At 37.2% G+C, this 19841-nt stretch overlaps 3 protein-coding genes and 1 long non-coding RNA gene across 4 annotated transcripts; 3 read left to right on the plus strand and 1 right to left on the minus strand.

The window, feature by feature from the left end:
• Positions 1-306: 306 nt before the first annotated feature.
• Positions 307-1681, plus strand: LOC311289080 (uncharacterized protein; the record flags this gene model as incomplete). The annotated part of the gene is made up of 5 exons (XM_084406839.1): positions 307-597; positions 640-710; positions 889-939; positions 1045-1176; positions 1380-1681. Exons 1-5 carry the CDS (start codon positions 338-340, stop codon positions 1679-1681), a joined length of 816 nt encoding a protein of 271 aa, XP_084262965.1. The 5' UTR covers positions 307-337.
• Positions 1682-4334: 2653 nt separating this feature from the next.
• LOC311289033 lies at positions 4335-5248 on the plus strand. The gene is made up of 2 exons (XR_014627064.1): positions 4335-4533; positions 4737-5248. It is a non-coding gene; the product is annotated as an uncharacterized lncRNA (long non-coding RNA).
• A 9078-nt stretch (positions 5249-14326) lies between these two features.
• Positions 14327-16569, plus strand: LOC311288785 (uncharacterized protein). Its single transcript, XM_084406377.1, has 3 exons — positions 14327-14705; positions 15010-15177; positions 15520-16569. Exons 1-3 carry the CDS (start codon positions 14414-14416, stop codon positions 16545-16547), a joined length of 1488 nt encoding a protein of 495 aa, XP_084262503.1. The 5' UTR covers positions 14327-14413; the 3' UTR covers positions 16548-16569.
• Positions 16570-16810: 241 nt separating this feature from the next.
• On the minus strand, positions 16811-19522 carry LOC311289520 (uncharacterized protein). Its single transcript, XM_084407593.1, has 4 exons — positions 19331-19522; positions 18468-18665; positions 18266-18374; positions 16811-18010 (listed from the first exon to the last, which is right to left on the minus strand). Exons 1-4 carry the CDS (start codon positions 19430-19432, stop codon positions 17076-17078), a joined length of 1344 nt encoding a protein of 447 aa, XP_084263719.1. The 5' UTR covers positions 19433-19522; the 3' UTR covers positions 16811-17075.
• Positions 19523-19841: the final 319 nt, after the last annotated feature.

The raw sequence follows: 19841 nt of genomic DNA on the forward strand, positions 1-19841 counted from the left end.
AAAAAAAAAAATTTGTCCGGCACTTACAATTGATGGAAATGGGCCAAGCAGTTAACATTAAAATACACACTGTTACAAGATAAAGCCACAAGGCTTAAACCAAGTCAAAGTTATTTTCTGTTGAGATCAACATAGTGCCACAAATGTTGTAAATAGAGATAAACATCTACTGAACCCGGAACATTCCACTAATTATGATTAACAATTAACTTGAACTACTTATTTATCTGAAGCAATGTAAATCATGTACAAAAGACAGTAAATCAGGACACTATAAAGGAACATGAGAGGCTGTGAGGATGACAGAGCAAGAGCTGGAAACAAACATCAGTGAAGAATGAAGGGTTTAGTATGTTTACTGCTGCTGTTGGAAACCTTTGTGTGTGTCGTACAGCATCAGGTAGATGGAGGACTCAATGAGAATGAGATCAGTCAACAGTTCAGATCTGAGGACGGAAGACAGAATCCACCTCAAACAGACACTTTGAGAGATGAAGCTTCAACTGACAGCCAACAAAACTACCATCTGTTCTTCACTGACATCCATGCAGCGCTGAGAGAACTGACCGCCACCGTTACAGAGCAGAAAGTGAACATCAGAGAACTGACCGCCACAGTTTCAGAGCAGAAAACCATCAACAGAGCTTTAGAGACGAGACTGAGGGAACAACAGACGTTTATCCTGGAAGAGATGAACAAAAAAAATGATGGTACCTCACCAAAACATTCACTCTTTTATCAATGATCCTCAAAGTAAAACACCAATGAAATACATTGCATAGTGTATATGTTAGTGTAAAGTTAAGTGTATACTGTGTAAATTGTGTTATCTATCCATTACAATAAGGAGTTTCAATGTCATTTAACAGAATCTTTATTCCTTCACAGAAATCTCAAATCTTACTCTGAGTCAAGTGGAGTTGAGAAAGGAAAATAGAGGTGAAAGTGTGCTTGAATGATGTTAAATTCAATGTATACATTCTCAGTGTAATACAGTAATATCACAATTGTAATCGCAATATTGATAATGTTTTTCAATATCAGACAGAGAAATAGCTTTTTCAGCTGCACTGATGCAATCTGGCGATGGATATATTGGTCCTTTTACCACTGACATCACACTAACCTACAGGAACGTCTTCACAAACATAGGGAACGCCTACAACCCAGTTACAGGTAATGATCAATGAAATGAGTCATAAAACTCAGTTTATAATAATGAAAACCCTTCTGCTCCATTCAGACCTCTCTGCAGTTGTGTAATGTGTATTAGAGAATTAAAGGATCTGCAAACTTTCAAAACTATTACACAGTGTGTTTGGTAATAAAGCAATCAAACAGGAAACAGCTGATTCTGTATCTCTTGTTATTTGATTTAGGTGTTTTCACAGCCCCACTGAAAGGAGCGTACATGTTCAGAGTCTCTGTATTTGGTTTTGGAGGAACTCACGCAACTGCAGCCATTATTAAGAATGGAGAGCGTGTGGTTTCAGCAGATGCTTTTCAGGCTAAGGATTATTTAAACTCTTCTAATGGAGTTGTGTTGATCCTGGAGGTTGGAGATGTTGTCTATGTGAGACTTTGGTCTGGCAGGAGGATATATGATAGCCAGAGTAACCACAACACTTTCAGTGGTTTCCTACTGTTTCCCTTAAGAGAACAGGAGCTTTGCAGAATGTGATTCCAATAATTCTGAACCTTCAGCATATGATTTTAAGATGAAAATCATGAATACTCATTAACATATGATCCTTTATTAATGAGGACTAATGTGTGTTTGAAATTTGCAATAGATTACTGTATAAAAGTCTGAGCTGTCTATTCATGTGACTTTGTATAAAGAGTTTCATCACTGAGACAGACAGGACCCATGAAAGTCATGTGACTCAAGTGTTTTGTTAAATTATTAAATCTAGAATGTTAAGTAATATCTTTTTAAGTGTACTTTCTTATTGATCCTTGATCTGCATCTCTTCATCCTACATAATAATAAGAGAATAAAGAGACGTTCATATTTATCAGTCCCACCTGGATTTTGTGAATTGTTGTGTGTGAATTATTATTTTCTTTTTTTGTAAATACAATTATTAAAATGATGGCAATTTCCAGAAGGTTGGGCCTAATTTTCTTAGGATGGGCAATGTAAGGGAAACATGTCAATTAAGCTCAAAAGAAATCATTAATTTATTGAGAATTGAGTCACTTATTTTACGGCCAAACAAACGAGTCGTCCAGCGTTCACTTGAACGAGCAGCTCAGCGGATATTAATATCTAAATTATAGTAAAAAATACTATTTATTAGCACGGTAACATAGATCAGCAGTTTGACATTACATTTGTAAGCACAATAACACAAGACACTTATTTTTTTAATACAAACGAGACTTTATTAACTATTCTAACACACAAAACTAATACCTAACACATAAACACACACATTCACACAAGTTCACAGAAAGAAAGAAAGTGATGAAATCATTTTTTTAGAGTGAAATTATGAAATCTCAAGATTGTAGCAATACATGCTGTCACATTTAGACTCTATGACACTTATTTTGAAAGGACTGCTGAAGTGCATATACACCCATAAACAGTTTACACCAATACACACACACACACACACACACACACACACACACACACACACACACACACACACACACACACACACACACACACACAATTTAGATGCTGGCAAAATAACATCATATAGATTTTTGGTTATTTTTTTTTATTTGTTTAGGTGGTGTAATAGACCCTCTGCTTAGTTCCATGGTTTTGTGTATCATTTTCTTTCCTTTTGTTGGTTGTTTTTTTTTTCTGCTTAACCCTTTATAGGGCACTCATTAAAATATTTGGAAATTCTAAATTTTAACCTCAGAAAGCTAATGGGGGATGTTAAAGGACATTTAAACAAACAAAAAAAATTCCCAATTTTTTTCATCTTTGCATTGCAAATCAAGGTCAATGAAGTTACCATATATGAGCACTTGCCTGTCTAGGGTAAAATAAATTACAGAGAGTGAATTAAAAAAAAAAATATGACACAAACACACACAAACTGCAAGGAACATTTATTTATTATAGGCACAAACTGCAAGGAACATTTATTTAGAGACATCTCTGTCTTGAGGTACTGATACTGGCATCTTGTGGAGGGTGCTCTGGGAGTATGGGGTCCGGGGCCCTTTGCTAAGGGCTATCCGGTCCCTGTACGGCCGGAGCAGGAGCTTGGTTCGCATTGCCAGCAGTAAGTCAGACTTGTTCCCGGTGCATGTTGGACTCCGGCAGGGCTGCCCTTTGTCGCCGGTTCTGTTCATAATTTTTATGGACAGAATTTCTAGGCGCAGCCAGGGGCCGGAGGGTGTCAGGTTTGGGACCACACGATTTCATCTCTGCTCTTTGCGGATGATGTTGTCGTGTTGGCCCCATCAGACCAGGACCTTCAGCATGCACTGGGACGGTTTGCAGCCGAGTGTGAAGCGGCTGGGATGAGAATCAGCACCTCCAAATCCGAGGCCATGGTCCTCAGTCGGAAAAGGGTGGCTTGCCCACTTCAGGTTGGTGGAGAGCTCCTGCCTCAAGTGGAGGAGTTCAAGTATCTTGGGGTCTTGTTCACGAGTGAGGGAAGGCTAGAATGGGAGATTGAAGACGGATTGGTGCAGCCTCTGCAGTAATGTGGTTGATGTAGCTTCCCTGACATCTATGCAGTGCTGAGAGAACTGACCGCCACTGTTACAGAGCAGAAAACCATCAACAGAGCTTTAGAGACGAGACTGAGTGAACAACAGACATTTATCCTGGAAGAGATGAACAAGAAAAATGATGGTACCTCACCAAAACATTCACTCTTTTATCAATGATCCTCAAAGTAAAACACCAATGAAATACATTATTAATGCATAGTGTAAATGTTAGTGTAAAGTTGAGTGTATACTGTGTAAATTGTGTTATCTATCTAGTACAATAAGCAGTGTTAATGTAATTTAACAGGATCTTTATTTCTTCACAGAAATTTCAAAAACTTACAAGTCAAGTGGAGGAGTTGAGAAAGAAAAATAGATGTGAGACTGTGCTTGAATTTTATTAAATTCAGTGTCTTTCTTTGATATATTGATCTCTCCTGCCATTGAAGCTAGATCTGTGTCTGTTAAGAAGAGATGCTTAAATGAGAACACTAGTGTACTATTTATGAAGGCTATATCCTTAACACCAAGCATATTTTAATTATTCTTATTTATTTTTATTATTTTTATTTCTTCTATGTAAATCACTTTGAATTGCCATTGTGTATGAAATGTGCTATATAAATAAACTTGCCTTGCCTTGCCTACATTCTCAGTTTAATACAGTAACAACACAATTGTAATTGCAATATTGCTTATGTTTTTCAATATCAGGCAGAGAAATAGCTTTTTCAGCTTCACTGATGCAATCTGGCCATGGATATATTGGTCCTTTTACCACTGACTTCACACTAACCTACAGGGACGTCTTCACAAACATAGGGAACGCCTACAACCCAGTTACAGGTAATGATCAATGAAATGAGTCATAAAACTCAGTTTATAGTAATGAAAACCCTTCTGCTCCATTCAGACCTCTCTGTAGTTGTGTAATGTGTATTAGAGAATTAAATGATCTGCCATCTTTCAAAACTATTACACAGTGTTCTTTGTAATTAAGCAATCATACAGGAAACAGCTGATTCTGTATCTCTTGTTATTTGATTTAGGTGTTTTCACAGCCCCACTGAAAGGAGCGTACATGTTCAGAGTCTCTGTATTTGGTTTTGGCCCAACTTCAGCATCTGTAGCCATTATTAAGAATGGAGAGCGTGTGGTTTCAGCAGATGTTCTTCAGGCTAAGGATTATGTAAACTCCTCTAATGGAGTTGTGTTGATCCTGGAGGTTGGAGATGTTGTCTATGTGAGTCTTTGGTCTGGCAGGAGGATACTTGTTAATGGGAATAACTACAACACTTTCAGTGGTTTCCTACTGTTTCCCTTAAGAGAACAGGAGATTTGCAGAATGTGATTCCAATAATTCTGAACCTTCAGTGTATGATTTAAGATGAAAATCATGAAGAATCATTAACATATGAACCTTTATTAATGAGTGTTTGAAATTTGCAATAGATTACTGTATAAAACTCTGAGCTGTCTATTCATGTGACTTTGTATAAAGAGTTTCATCACTGAGACAGACAGGACCCATGAATGTCATGTGACTCAAGTTTTTTGTTAAGTTTTTTAACAAAAAAAACCTATACAGTTTATAAAAGTTTATAAACTATATACAATTTATATATACAGTTTATATACTACAGGTGCTGGTCATATAATTAGAATATCATCAAAAAGTTGATTTATTTCAGTTATTCCATTCAAAAAGTGAAACTTGTATATTATATAGACTCATTACATGCAAAGTGAGATATTTCAAGCCTTTATTTGTTATAATTTTGATGATTATGGCTTACAGCTTGTGAAAACCACAAAATCAAAATCTCAGAAAATTAGAATATTACATGAAATCACACAGTAATCACACAGTAATACCATGGTCATTGAACCAGGTTTTGGTTCTTTTGGCAGTGTGGGCAGGTGCAAATCCTGCTGGAAAATGAAGGAAGCATCTCCATAAAGCTTGTCTGCTGAAGGAAGCATGAAGTGCTCTGGAAATGTCCTGGTAGACGGCTGCGTTGAGTGGACAGCACAGTGGACCAACACCAGCCGATGACATGGCTCCCCAAACCAACACAGACCGTGGAAACTTCACACTGGACTTCAAGCATCTCGGTAACATAGATCAGCAGTTTAAGACATTAAATTTGTAAGCACAATAACACAAGACACTTATTTTTTTAATACAAACAAGACTTTATTAACTATTCTAACACACAAAAACACACATTCACACAAGTTCGCAGAAAGAAAGAAAGTGATGAAATAATTTTTTTAGAGTGAAATTATGAAATCCCAAGATTCTAGCAATACATGCACAATTTAGATGCTGGCAAAATAACATCATATATGGGTGTTTCTGCAACTACGGGCACTTTTAAGTCCCAGGAGTGAAATTTTAGATTTATGTTAAAATTTGTCATTTGATGTTTCATAAATATAAACGTAGTGTCAATACACACCTTGACATAAAAAAATAATGAATAAATAATATGATTTAATGTAAAATTATGAAGCATTTATAGGTCCATACACAATTTTTGCTCATGTCCCACACCCGTGGTTTCAATGTTGAGATACTTAAAATTAGCTCATTCTTTTACAATATGACATTATTTCAAATGGAATTGTTTAATATACAGATTAATTTACAGCATCTTAAAATTCTTTGTATTATTTACTGATCATTTTTATGATTTTTTTTTTAAACTAAATGTGCCTGTCCCACACTTTTGAGTCCTTACCGCAACAATGAAAAAAAGCTTTTATTATGAATTTTTATCAAACCCAAACAAGTCTAGTTTCTATGGAAACAGAAATGAATACTTGAGCACATTGCTGACAGACTGGGCCACCACACTACCTCACTCACAAGATACCAAAAAAATAAGGTAAACATCATCTTTTCTGCTCTAGTATTTATTGTGTGTCCTTACCATTCAGCTTAATAATTGTGTATTTTGAACTACATTTTAAAAATAAATGTATATTACTGTTGAATTCATGTATATTAAGATGCTAAGAGTCAAAACTAATGTGGTAGGCCTTGCTAGCTGCCAATTAGCAAAAATATTAGCAAAAACTTCATTTCCGCAACATGTCTTTACCGCAGCAAATTTAGGTGTTGCGGTAAAGACCTTGTGTTGCGGTAGAGACAAATTCAAGGTTTACTGTATATTAAATTACATATATTCAGTATATTATTAGTACTGAAGTATATATTAGTATATATATTAGTATATATATAAACATGCCATTTTTTAACGTGGCAGTAAACATTTTGTCCTTACCGACACAAGATGTCATTACCGCAGCACTGCTTTATTTTCATTTTTTTTCACATTTCAATTTGCAAAAAAATATTTTTACACTTAAGTTGAGATGATTAACACATTGAAATTGCAACATCTGTCATAAAAAGTTAATTATGTTATCTTTTGTGTGTATGGAAACAATTGACATCTAAGGTTACTGTAAATTTTTTACATGGCATAGAAAAAAACATGAAATTGCCAATTTTGTATATTTTTTTTATATCAGTATTTGGGTGATTCTTTAACTATGGTACTTTTCTTGTCCCTGGATGAAACAATAAAATCTAAAAAACATTTCTTCTTTTTTGTTTTTGTCACACTTACTTCACCCTAAGGGGAACTTATAAAAAATGTATCATGGCTCAATCATTCTTTTTATTATATAATATGAGTCCTTTTATACATGTTTTTTACTGTTTTCCCTCCGTCCCTAAGCCAGACTTTGTACCTTCAACCTCGCTTAATTCTAAATTAATTATTTAAAAAATGTAGATTTCAAGTACAAATTATAAAATAATGTCTATTTCAATTATACATATTATATATTGCAATATTTATTCACATTTTCCTATATTTTTCATAAGTAGAACCCTTGTCCCTTGGGTTCACTGTCATTTCCACCACACTGTACAAAATAGAATCCTGGAATCATTGTTTTAGGTTTGTATACTTGGTAACCATAGCAACAGAAACTCCACAGTGGAACACAAGGCTGGGTGAAAGGGTGACCTCTTTTGGGGGTAATGAAAAGAAGAAAAATCAAGGTAAATATGACTTAAACTGAGAGTATGTTTATTGGTCGTCATTTCCAAACGGCTCATATTTCACATGGACGTAAAAATAACTGGATAAATTTAATTTAATAATGTGTAATTTGTGTATATTTAATGCTAACTCTAAAACTAATATTAGCAGGCTAACATAGCATGATATTTTAGAGGGAAAGGGGGGAAATGTCATTTCCACCACAGTCATTTCCACCACGGGGTTCATTGTGGTGGTAAAGACATGGTGTGGTGGAAATGACATTGTTGGTGCAAAACAGCAAATTATTTGGGCTATAATACTAAAACTTTAATGTAAAAAAACAACAACATATAATTAATTAAGTTAAGGTAGTAAGGAAATATTTTATTATTTATTATTGTTAAAATATTTTTGGTAAATAAGAGAACAATTGTTAAGTAAGTTTGACATGATGTAAGATGGCAAACAATACCACAGCACAGAGGTCAAGATCTTATAGAAAAAGAATAAAATCAGATCCACTTAAATATGCAGAATTCCTCAAGAAGGACAGAGAAAGATACCTGAAGAAAAAGCAACAAGGTGTTGTTAAATCTGTGACAGAAATGCCAAAAAGAGAACATCGAAAAATGAGAAGACAGTGGCGAATTTCTCAACAAAACAGACGTAGGAAATTGAAAATGGTCTCAGCAGTGAATAGTTTTATAGCACATACAACACCACCAGAATCACCAGACAACATGAGTGTTGATGCAGAAGACATCCCTGAAACACCTCAGCTGTGTGAGCCTACACCAGAGAGAACTCCACAGAGGAAAAGAGGGAGAAAAAAGGTTGCGAAGGCAAGAGCAAAGGTGTACAGAGATCTTAATCACATTAAAGAAAAGCTTGAGGATGCCCTCAGAAAAGTTGAAAAATACAAAAAAAGATGTAATCGACTTAGGAAGAACCTGGGAACCCTAGAGTCACCTAAAATGAAAACAAAGCAACATATGCAGCAAGGAAGCAAGCAATTAAAGAAGACACTCCTATTCCATAACACCATTATGTCAGAAATAAGAAAAAAGTATCAGAATGTTGACAATCGTAAAGCTCGGCAACTGATCTCCAAACTTGTGGCTGGCAAGATCTTGAAAAAATACCGCCTGGTCACCATGGCCAAGAAAGAATTTGGATTCTCTACAAAGCTAATCAGGACAAACATGACAAGGGCAGACAAACTCAAATACACCCGCAAAACACAACGAAACAGAATCAGTCAAGAAGTGAAGGAAAAGATAACAAAGTTTTTAGAACGCGACGATAACAGTAGGGCCACTACTGGAAAGAAAGAGACAATTACAAAGATGAAAAATAAAATGCAAAAGCGCTTTCTGGTGGATTCTTTGCAGACACTGCACCTGAAGTTTAGACACGAACATCCCGAAGTCAGACTGTCCTATGCAGAGTTTTGCAAAAAGCGACCCTTTTGGATTGTTACACCAACGATCAAAGACAGAGACACGTGTCTGTGTAAGCTACACTCAAACATACAGTTCATGGCAAACAAACTATTCTTTCACAAAGTCATTAAAACGTCTAAAGTCACCGATCTCATGTATTCAATTGCATGCAAAAATGTGACAAAAGAATGCATGTACAGGGAGTGTCTGGATTGTAAAGACCATGAGCTCCAAACCTCTGCCTTCGATGCTGGGGAGCAAACCTGGTGGTTTGAATGGAGAAGTTCTGTGGAAGACAGAGAAAAAAATAAAAAAGATGGCTCCAAAGAAATTATTAAAGTTCACCACACAACAAAGGAAAAAGTATATGGGACATTGAAGACACTGTTGGATGACTTTTCAGACCAACTGAAGAAAAAGATGGGAAAGCACATTCACAACATAAAACACCAATATCTGTCTTTGAGAGAACTAAAAGAAAAGATTGACGAAGACAGTATTGTTCTACAAATTGACTTCGCAGAAAATTACATGTGCAAATTTTACAATGAAATTCAAGCTGTCCATTTTGGTGATTCCCACCAGCAGGTAAGCCTCCATACTGGTGTGGCTCACACTAAGAATGGTGTTGTGTCTGTTTGCACCATTAGTTCCTCAATGCGCCATGACCCACCTGCAATCTGGGCTCACCTCAAAAAAGTGCTTCCCTACCTCAAACAACTAAACACAGCTGCAACCACCCTCCATGTCATAAGTGATGGCCCAACCACTCAGTATAGGTCAAAAAAGAACTTTTTTTTCCTGAGCAAAGTACCATATGAGCTGGGATTCCAAAAGGTGACCTGGAATTTTCTGGAGGCCGGACATGGGAAGGGCCCAGCTGATGGAATTGGTGCGGCTGTTAAGCGCCAGGCAGACTCGCTTGTGGCCAAAGGCATTGACCTTCCAACTGGAAAAGTGATGTTTGAACAACTGCTTAACCAGCCATCGACTGTCAAGTTAATGTACATCACTGAGGGGGAAATTGAAGAGATGGATAGTCTCCTTCCTGATGGTCTGCTGACCATCAAAGGAACCATGCAGATACATCAGGTATCACACGTCACCTTTGTAATGAGAGTTTAACATTTTTCAATTTATATCTCCACAGTGTTTAAGTGCATTTTGTTCTTTTAGATAGTCTCTACAAGACCGGGGGAGATTTCTTGGCGAGTTCTCAGTTGCTTTTGTGCAGATCCCCATCCTTGCCAGTGTTTTGGTCTCAAAAATGTTGACATACTGGGAGCACAGAACATGGAGTAGAGCCCTGCATTTCAGCCCGAGCCCGACGGGCCCCGACTTTTTTACGCCCCTAGGGCCGGGCTTCGGGCCAATTTTCACGTCATAGTTCACATGCGGGCCGGGCCTCGGGCCTTTTTTGGGTTATCCTTCTTTTTATATTTTTAGACATTAATTAAAAAAATATGAGAAGTTGACGTCGACGATAGAAGAACAAACATAGAAAGACATTTAATAACCTCATAACTTTCATAATCTTATAATTACACTGACATATGATTGACATGACAGTCTCACGCACGCAAGCACGCGCACACACAGAAGGTTTCCCGTCAGCGCAACCAACGATTCACCTCACTTGCAAATAATGCAGAATATTAAGAGAAAAATCGCAGAGTGATAGAAGAGAGGACTGGGTTAAAATCTCCCACTGTGGATGCTATTCTTTTTCTCCACGATGCTCTGTAAGAGACTGTTCTAACTTTTCGTTTGATTGGACTTTATTTTCGTTTAACTGTTGGAAACTAGGCTACTGATGTTTTTCGTTTTTCGTTTGATTGGACTTTATTTTCGTTTAACTGTTGGAAACTACTGGAAAAAAAGAATGGCCATGTTCTGTGGTGCATTTTTGAGGTAAGATAACCTGCAAGTTTGTTTTTGATTTTTTTAATTTAATTTGCTCTATTGCTCGTTTCGTTTGCGAGCGCTGTTGCGAGCAGCCTGAGCCTGCCTCAGTATTTAAAAAAAAAATTACTCACTGTGGTTTAATAAATAAACATTAAACTAACTGTCTGTGTGATATGCTTGAAGTGTTTTATATCTATGGATTTTATTGTTGCCAAGTAAAGTATTAGCGTTGATTTGAGAGGCTAAATTGATCAAACATGTTTTACTCGCTGTTGGCTTGGCTGCTTAGGTCGTAATTTTTAGCGCAATTTTCCACCGGACAAAATTGCGATTGTTAACTCATGATTTCTGTTCTGTCTGTGCGCACCAATCTTGCACTTCTATCTACTCCTCAACCAGACCACCTAGAGACTTCGGGTTTTCGGCATTATGTTAAGGAAGGTCTAATCTCGGGAACGCACAAAAAAAAATCCAGGAAAAGATTTACTATCTCTTTGTGTTGTGATCCCATGACGTCAGAAAATTGCGCTAAAACACTCACTGAGTTTTTATTACTTTTTTTTTTTTTTTTAAATGCTCCAAACATTTGTCTAAATTAACTTAATAAAGAAATGAAACGAAAAGAAACATAACTAACAAAACGGACATATTTTAATGGCTGCAAATAGGGCAGGCTGCCGCTGTAAAAAAAAAAAAAAAAAAAAAAAAAAAAAACCCGGGCTCGGGTCGGACTCGGGCTTATAATTCTGATGAGCTGTCGGACACGGGTCGGGCTAGGGCCTGAGCGTCTCGGGCCAGGGCCGGGCTCGGGCCTAGATTTGAGGCCCGTGCAGGGCTCTAACATGGAGACTGCATTGGGATCACCAAGTTCAAGCACACTTACCAGCACCTTTCAACCCATCATAGACCTGCATGAAGGACTGATTGGAAGTTGGTGTGTGGTACGGTATGATGGGGATCCTTACCCTGGCATTATACAGGATGTGGACCCTGAGGGTTGTGCTCTGGTGAGAACCATGAGTCATATTGGCAAAAACAAGTTCTTCTGGCCTATGAGAGACGATGTAATTTGGTACCGGCCAGAAGATGTGATCAGGCTGGTCCCAGAGCCTCTACCAGTAACAAAGAGGCATGTGATGGTGGAGCCAACAGTTTGGAAGGAAATATGCTCTGTTCTTGACCATGACACATAACTGAACCTCAGGCCCATATGCAAGTTTGCAAGTTTGCCAGATACAGTATTTTGCAAATACAATATCTATTTTGTCAGATTCAAGTTGTTGTTCCACATTATTACGTTTGACAGTACATGGATTTACGACATAACACACATGACAGTAACGTTTAAGTACAGAGTGTTTGCTCTGGTTCAGCATATAGGCATATAGAAGTTTTCGATTTCAAAATATTGCCTATGTTTATCTGTTATTCAACATTATTACGTTTGACAGTACATGGATTTACGACATAACACACATGACAGTAACGTTTAAGTACAGAGTGTTTGCTCTGGTTCAGCATATAGGCATATAGAAGTTTTCGATTTCAAAATATTGCCTATGTTTATCTGTTATTCAACATTATTACGTTTGACAGTACATGGATTTACGACATAACACACATGACAGTAACGTTTAAGTACAGAGTGTTTTCTCTGGTTCAGCATATAGGCATATAGAAGTTTTCGATTTCAAAATATTGCCTATGTTTATCTGTTATTCAACATTTATATTCAACTGGTTATATTAAGGTTATATTAAGGTAATGATGACATAAAGGGTTTGCTCTAGTTTGTACTAGTTCAGCATGTAGAAAGCAGTGAAGAAATGTTTTTTTTTTTTTTTTTCTAACACATATTCATGTTTTTTCATTTTTTGGATTGTTTTTTATTCAAAAATATTGATTATATATTTTTGTTCACTAATGAAATAAATGTTTTTAATTGGAAGTTGCCCATCTATGTCATTTCCACCACACATTGTCTTTTCCGCCACGCCATGTCATTTCCACCACAACACATATTTTAAAGTAAAACATATAAAAAACATACAATTAAACCAACTATATTCAGTGGTGTTGACAATTGTGCAGTTAGGGGTAAGATATGTGTATACACTTTGAGAAATACATGATTTTGAGCTATGATAAGTAAATGAAATGTTCCAGTGATCTAGTTTTAGGTGTTTTTTAGTGTAAACATTGTAAAATCTTTACAGTAACATTTCTGAAAAATAAATAAATTACAAATTTGATCAGAGATGTGTGTGCTATTTAATCAAATATATTTATAACAGAAGATATTTAATTATTTTCTCTTCAAAACACACGTTTTGCTATGTGATGGAAATGACCGTTTTCTTGGACTGTCAGATAAAAATGGAAAAAAATATATATTATTCAATACAAATCATCACAGCCAACTTAAGGGAAGGTTTCTAGACAGTCTGAGAAACCAACTGATACTAAAAAACTGTTTGTAGAAATGTTTTTATTTTCTGAAACTGTCTAGCTCAAAGAGTACCATAGTTGAAGAATTACCCATTTACAAAACTGCATCAAATTTGAAAAAGCTATTTAAATATATAATTTTTTTATAGAAATTACTAAAGAAAAATGTGTAAAATGAACGTTATTGTAACGTTGTGGTAAGGACACTTTTTAAGAAGATGACCCGAAAAACATAAAAAATAAACATGTTCCAGATTAAAATCTTAACGACTACATTCTATTTTGTGTCAATTTTTATATGTATTACAGACTGTGATGGTTAAAATTGAAATTCATAGAGGTTGATTTTTTTTTAATTGGGATAGTCAAAAGTGTTGCAGAAACACCCATATACTAGATGTGTGGTTATTTTTTTGTTTAGGTGGTGTATAGGCCCTTTTCACAATGACGTCAGAAAACTTCCGCTTTTCTGCAAAGCAGGGTATACGTACTTCCGTTTTAACTTGCGCGCGCTGGTTAACGTTACTTCAGGAGAATACAAAAGGTGATAACTAACAACACGAAAGGTAAAGTTTAAAATAATAATGTTTACGTATTTAGCGTTATTGATTCTTATATTTAGCGTATTTTGATAATGTTAATGATAATTTCCAGTAACGTATAGCATTCTTTAACGTGTAACTGTCGTGGAGAGGAAAGTTAGACTAGCTAGCAACAAGATAAATCGCGGTCAGCGTGTGTTGCCACAAGTTTACTAACAAGTGTTACATTTTTATCAAAGCTAAATGTCAAACCATTTCCATATGCTGATGTGATTTATCATTTATTTCTTCCTGTTTTCATTTTTCACCAGTTTCCCATCCAATAAGCATGGCACAGTCATCTTGTAGATGCTATTGTAGTGTTCCTTGTTGTTCAAACAACAAACATAAATTTCCCTATTTAAGTTTCCACGATTTTCCAGTGGACGCTGAAATACGTGCCCGTTGGGTTAGGGCGATCAAAAGAGACGAGGGACCGAGTTTTAAAATCCTCCGTGGGAGCACTTACGTGTGTAGTCAGCACTTTACCCCAGAGGATATATGTACATCAGCCAGTGGACGAACCAGGATTAAGAAAGGAGCAACGCCGTCTAGATTCCCCTGGAATGACTGGGGTAAAGGTAGGACACTATTAAGCCTGGTAGTACTTTAAAATAACAATAAATCATAATTTATTACATTATTTACAGTTTACATACAATTATGCTTGTATGAAATAAACGAAGAAATGTTTATTAATAGCTGTATTTTTTTTATACAGCTTATTAGTCCATATAAAAACTATAATAAATCATCCTGTTGGCATTTAAATTGCCATTTGTTATAATTGCATTTGTGGTGGTATTATACATACTTTTTGGGTTCTGAGAAATTATTACTAAATATCCATATTGACATTTATGTGTATCTATTTCACATCTCTAGGAAGAGCCTCACAAGCTCGACAGCCGGTTTACCAGAGAGCAAGGAAGCATTTTAGGGCTGCAGTCCTAGATGAATCTCAGGAGATGCCTGTAGGAGACTTCACAGAAGAGGCACTGCCTGCGGGTGGAGTAGCAAAAGATCATGACTATGCCTACCATCCTTCTCCTGGTTAGTAATTCAAAAACAGATTAACAGGTTTTTCTATGTGGCAATAAATTACTTTGTAACTATAGGGTTCGTCGGCAGAGCAGCTGTGCTTACTGTAAAATGCTTTTACAGGAAACTCAGTTACTCTGAATAATACCACACAATATGATAATGATTTGGATGATTGAGAACTATTACAGAAATTACATTGTAATCTTAGTTATTGTAGTCTCTTCATTTCATAAAAGCCAAGAATTACTGTCAAGCTCACTAACAAATAACATCCAATAATGAAGACGAAGTGAAAACTAGTATATGACTCAATGATAAACATTAAGGTGTATGTTTTTTCTTGCTTTAAAGGTAAACTGGATGCTGCCACAAGGAGAATTCAAGAGTTGGAGCTTCAGGTTTTGTCACTAGAACGTGAAATTCAGCAGCTGACAGTTAAGCAGCAGCAGCCTCTGATTTTCAAGTTCTGTGTCACAGATGAGGACTTTCGTTATTACACTAGGTTCAGCTCAAAGGAGGTCTTCACTGTGTTTTGGGAGTCAGTTTACCCTTCTGCTTCAAGGCTTTTGTACTGGTCCAAGGCACAGCGAACAGCACAAGAGACACCAAGCCCTCAGCGAAAACTTCCGCTCATTGATGAACTGTTCATGTTTCTCTGTCGTGTTGCAGCTGGGCTTCAGGAGAAAACCCTGTCATCCATCTTCGAGGTCAGCTTGTCTACGGTTAGTCGCATCATCTTAACATGGACAAGCTACCTTTACCAGGTTCTTGGCTCGCTACCATTGTGGATGACGAGAGAGCAAGTGCAGGCCACAATGCCTGACAAGTTCAAGCTCTACTGCCCTCAGGTGAGAGTGATAATAGACTGCACCGAGATCCGTTGTGAAACAGCATCTTCTCTCTTACTACAGTCGGAAACATTTTCCAACTATAAAAACCACACCACCTTTAAAGGTCTAATTGGCATTGCCCCATGTGGGGTTATCACATTTGTATCCAAATTGTACACAGGCTCCATCTCCGATATAGAAATAACTCGCCAATCACAGATCTTGCAGTTACTTCAACCAGAAGATGGAGTAATGGCTGACAAGGGGTTCCAAATTGAGAAGATGCTGTCACAGGTGGGGGCAACCCTCATCATCCCTCCACTGAAAACATCAAATCAGCTCAGCACAGAGGACACCCAGAAAACACAGGCTATTGCCCATCTGAGAATTTTAGTTGAGAGGGCGATACGCAGGGTGAAGGAGTACCACATTTGGGATGGGCTTGTTCCTCTTTCTATGGCAGGTTCAGTCAATCAGCTGTGGGCCATCTGTTGCCTACTCTCAAACTATCAGGGACCTCTTGATATCAAAGGGGACAAACCCATCTGAAGTGTTTCCTTTCTTGGGTGAGACTAATTCTACAGTACTTTTAGCTGTTTGACACTGTGTAGATATACTGTAAATACAAGTGCTTTGTAATATATTTGTAAATTTGTTACATTTACTATCTTTTCTATGAACATAGGGATTTGTATATGTTATTAATAAACAATGTTGTGAAGCATTCTGTAAAAAGTTTATCCAGAGTAAAATGCATTTACACCTTAACCATTAAAAGAACAACAATATTTTTAAAACTTGTCAATTTTTTATTTACATATTTGATAATAGCATATAAGTGAGGTGAATGAAACTAATAAAAAGCTTCCATAGCAGCTCAAAGCTACAAACAAGATTGGAAGCAGTTCCTTGCAACCATGGAACATAAGCAAAAAGTGACCAAGACAGACTATAAAGCCCATATATATTTACATACAATGCAACATTGACTGAAGTTGTAAATTGAAAAAGTATTTACAACAGGAATTGCATGCATCACAGATGTACATAGAACTATTTACATTTGAAAATTCTGCCTCAACGTAATAATGCATCCATGTAGATGTTGTGATAAAAATAATCCAGCTTCTGTCGCATTGAGTTGATGATCTCCTCATCCCTAAATACTCTTTCAACTGTGAAGTCAGTGTGGGTATCTGTTATAAAATCACACCACTGAAGTCCGCTTAAGGCCAGCTGGCCTTGAACCTGATAATAATATTTGTGGTTTTTCTTGAGGCAGGCCTGGCCTCGAACTGTGATCAGGTGTTTAACTTGAGCAACATCTTCAACATCACAACTCTTTACCTCTGCCAACCCAAATGGCGGTGTTTCTCTGGGGTTGAAGACTTTAGCATCAGGGCTGGCTGCAAGGTGAGGTGCATCAGGGTGGATGATGACCCCACACTGCGTCACAGAGACATCACAAAACTCTGAATATTGCCTCAGTATGTCAGGTTCCAGGTCCAGCCCTCTTTTCATAGCAGCTGTCTGAGGAGTTCCTCTCAGAATGCGAGCAGCCAAGGATTTTGCAGTAGACTCTCCACGGACATGGCATATTTCACCAAATCTGCTGGCTGTAAGTCGGGGTTTGCGTACCTGGGTCCACAGCTGGCATTCTGACTGCAGTCGTGTTTCTTCCTCAATTGCAGCAGACATCTCCCTTGACACCTTCAGGCTCTCTAAGTGGCATTGTTGCTTGTAGTTGGGCTCAAATTGGAAATTAAATTTAAAATTGTAACCTTCTAAAGGCAACTGAGGAAATCCAGGGGCACCAGGGTGTTTAATAATGTCTCTACTTATCTCGGGAGGGCACTGGTAAGAGAGCAAAGACCCAAATGGCACAGGGCCAAATTTAGAGTCCACAAAATTAAGGGCCTCGAGCCCGTGCAGCAATTTGCAAATGCCTGGTTGTGGGCGTTTGTCTTGAAGTTTCTCAGCACTGGCAATGATGTGAGGATCTGGAAGAGGCCCTGACAAAAAAGTGAGATATGTCAAGTTAAATGTACATATCATTGTCACCTGACCTTTCATGTTTTAGCAGACACCAACACATATCACCTCTCTATAAATACACATGAAAATGTTTTGAGCTGCCCCAAACCCTTACATATTAAGAAATGTTCATAATTTGCAGAAGATATCAACTGAAGGCTTAAAGGGAAAAGATACTAATCAATGTTCTATTATACATTAAAATATTTGGACATGTGTTCATTCAGACTTACCACCATAAGCTCTGTACAGTGTACATTTCACTCCAGTTCGGGCATGATCCTTAGTCTTTGGTACTGGTTTACGCACTACCATGTCATTTGTTGCCTCAGGAGCAATTCCCTGTAATATATTGATGAGAAATTATTAATTGACAAATGTCATTACAAAATTCTAGTCCAACATCATTAAATGTAATGAATGTTAAAGTATTACATGTGTCCTAGGCCGGTGCCAGGTCTGCAGTGAGCTGGTGCATGACAGTGGCAATGGCACTGTCTTGAATCCCATGGTACAGTAGTGAGCACTTTGAAACAATAATGCCACAATGTGGTTGCACAGTGCTTTCCCAGCAGAGCAGGTACATGACATGCATTTCACTACCACAGGAACCTCTTTCGCATGAAATGTAACCTGATAATAGAAACATGAAAATAAGTTTTTGCTCACAACAATTTTACATTTATTTGGAGTAATTGAACAAACTTAAGGATTAAAGCAAGTCTATGAACTCTGAACACCAACTTTTTATAACTTATAACACAGAATATTTATCAGCCTTTAATGTCCCCTAACAACCCTCTTCTGTTTTTAAATGTAAGATTGTCATCTAGAGTTTGGCGCCACACACTCATTGACACCAGGCTGAGAAACACACTGAACCACAATGGAACTTTGTGGGATACTGCAAAGTCTGCAACCGCAGCAGAACATGAAAATCAGAAAAACCTGAAGATGATGAGCCTCCTCATTTTTCCTCATGGACCTGTGACAGCGCCCTCTCACTGTCACCTCATCGACAACTACATTCGAAACTATTCCAATGCAATGTTTTGGTGAAAGGGCACAACATTAACCATGAATGCGTTACTGACTTTTATCTAACAATACACAATCTATAGCAAAGTAATAATATCAGTAATAAACATGATTGCAACAAGAGTTTGCAGGTCTGTATTACAGTAAATTAATCAAGATTATGGACTTTCACTGCAGAAGAGAAAGCTAACAACTAGCAGCTACCGTTATCCTAACTCCTCCGCTAACGTAAGTTGGGCGGGACAATACAAAATGCTTACCTTCATATGCAAACAGGTACTGCTCAATGAAGAATTTGTATCCTTTATCAAGTTTGGACCGTGTGGTGAGTGAAAATTTGTCTGCAAGACGATGTACATCATCTAGATGTATTTCTGGCAGGTGTTGAAGGGACTGAGTAAACTCCATAGCGTAGCGTTATGCTGGCGGCGGAAGTAAACATACACTGCTTTGAGTCAGAACGGAAGTTGCGTGACGTCATGTGAAAAGGGCCTATTAGGCCCTCTGCTTAGTTCCATGGTTCCTTTTAAATTTAGGAAGTTAACAGACTCGTAATTTGAAGGAAAAAGGTAGTAACTACTATTCTCCACTAGAGGTGAGGTTCTCCACGTGATGAGTGAAATAATTGAGAAAAAGACATTTTACAAAATGAGAGAGAGAACGGAGGAAAAAGACGATTCAAAGTGTAAATAATTTAAAAGAGAGTAATAGAGTGTGAAGAAAAAAGTTTCAAGTTCTTTTCTAGTGAAATCAAGGGGAAGAAACATATTT

Source organism: Rutilus rutilus (genome assembly GCF_951802725.1).
Source record: "Rutilus rutilus genome assembly, chromosome: 4".
NCBI classification, from domain to species: domain Eukaryota; kingdom Metazoa; phylum Chordata; class Actinopteri; order Cypriniformes; family Leuciscidae; genus Rutilus; species Rutilus rutilus.

Excerpts from the sequence above, each read along its gene's own strand:
- LOC311289520 (XM_084407593.1), bottom strand. The coding sequence starts at position 19,432 with ATGATGTACATCGTCTTGCAGACAAATTTTCACTCACCACACGGTCCA. Across the intron at positions 18,666-19,330 it reads GTACCTGTTTGCATATGAAG|GTTACATTTCATGCGAAAGA; the intron begins GTAAGCATTTTG and ends TTCTATTATCAG. Across the intron at positions 18,011-18,265 it reads ACTGTACAGAGCTTATGGTG|GGCCTCTTCCAGATCCTCAC; the intron begins GTAAGTCTGAAT and ends CTTTTTTGTCAG.
- LOC311288785 (XM_084406377.1), top strand. The coding sequence starts at position 14,414 with ATGGCACAGTCATCTTGTAGATGCTATTGTAGTGTTCCTTGTTGTTCA. Across the intron at positions 14,706-15,009 it reads CTGGAATGACTGGGGTAAAG|GAAGAGCCTCACAAGCTCGA; the intron begins GTAGGACACTAT and ends TCACATCTCTAG. Across the intron at positions 15,178-15,519 it reads TGCCTACCATCCTTCTCCTG|GTAAACTGGATGCTGCCACA; the intron begins GTTAGTAATTCA and ends CTTGCTTTAAAG.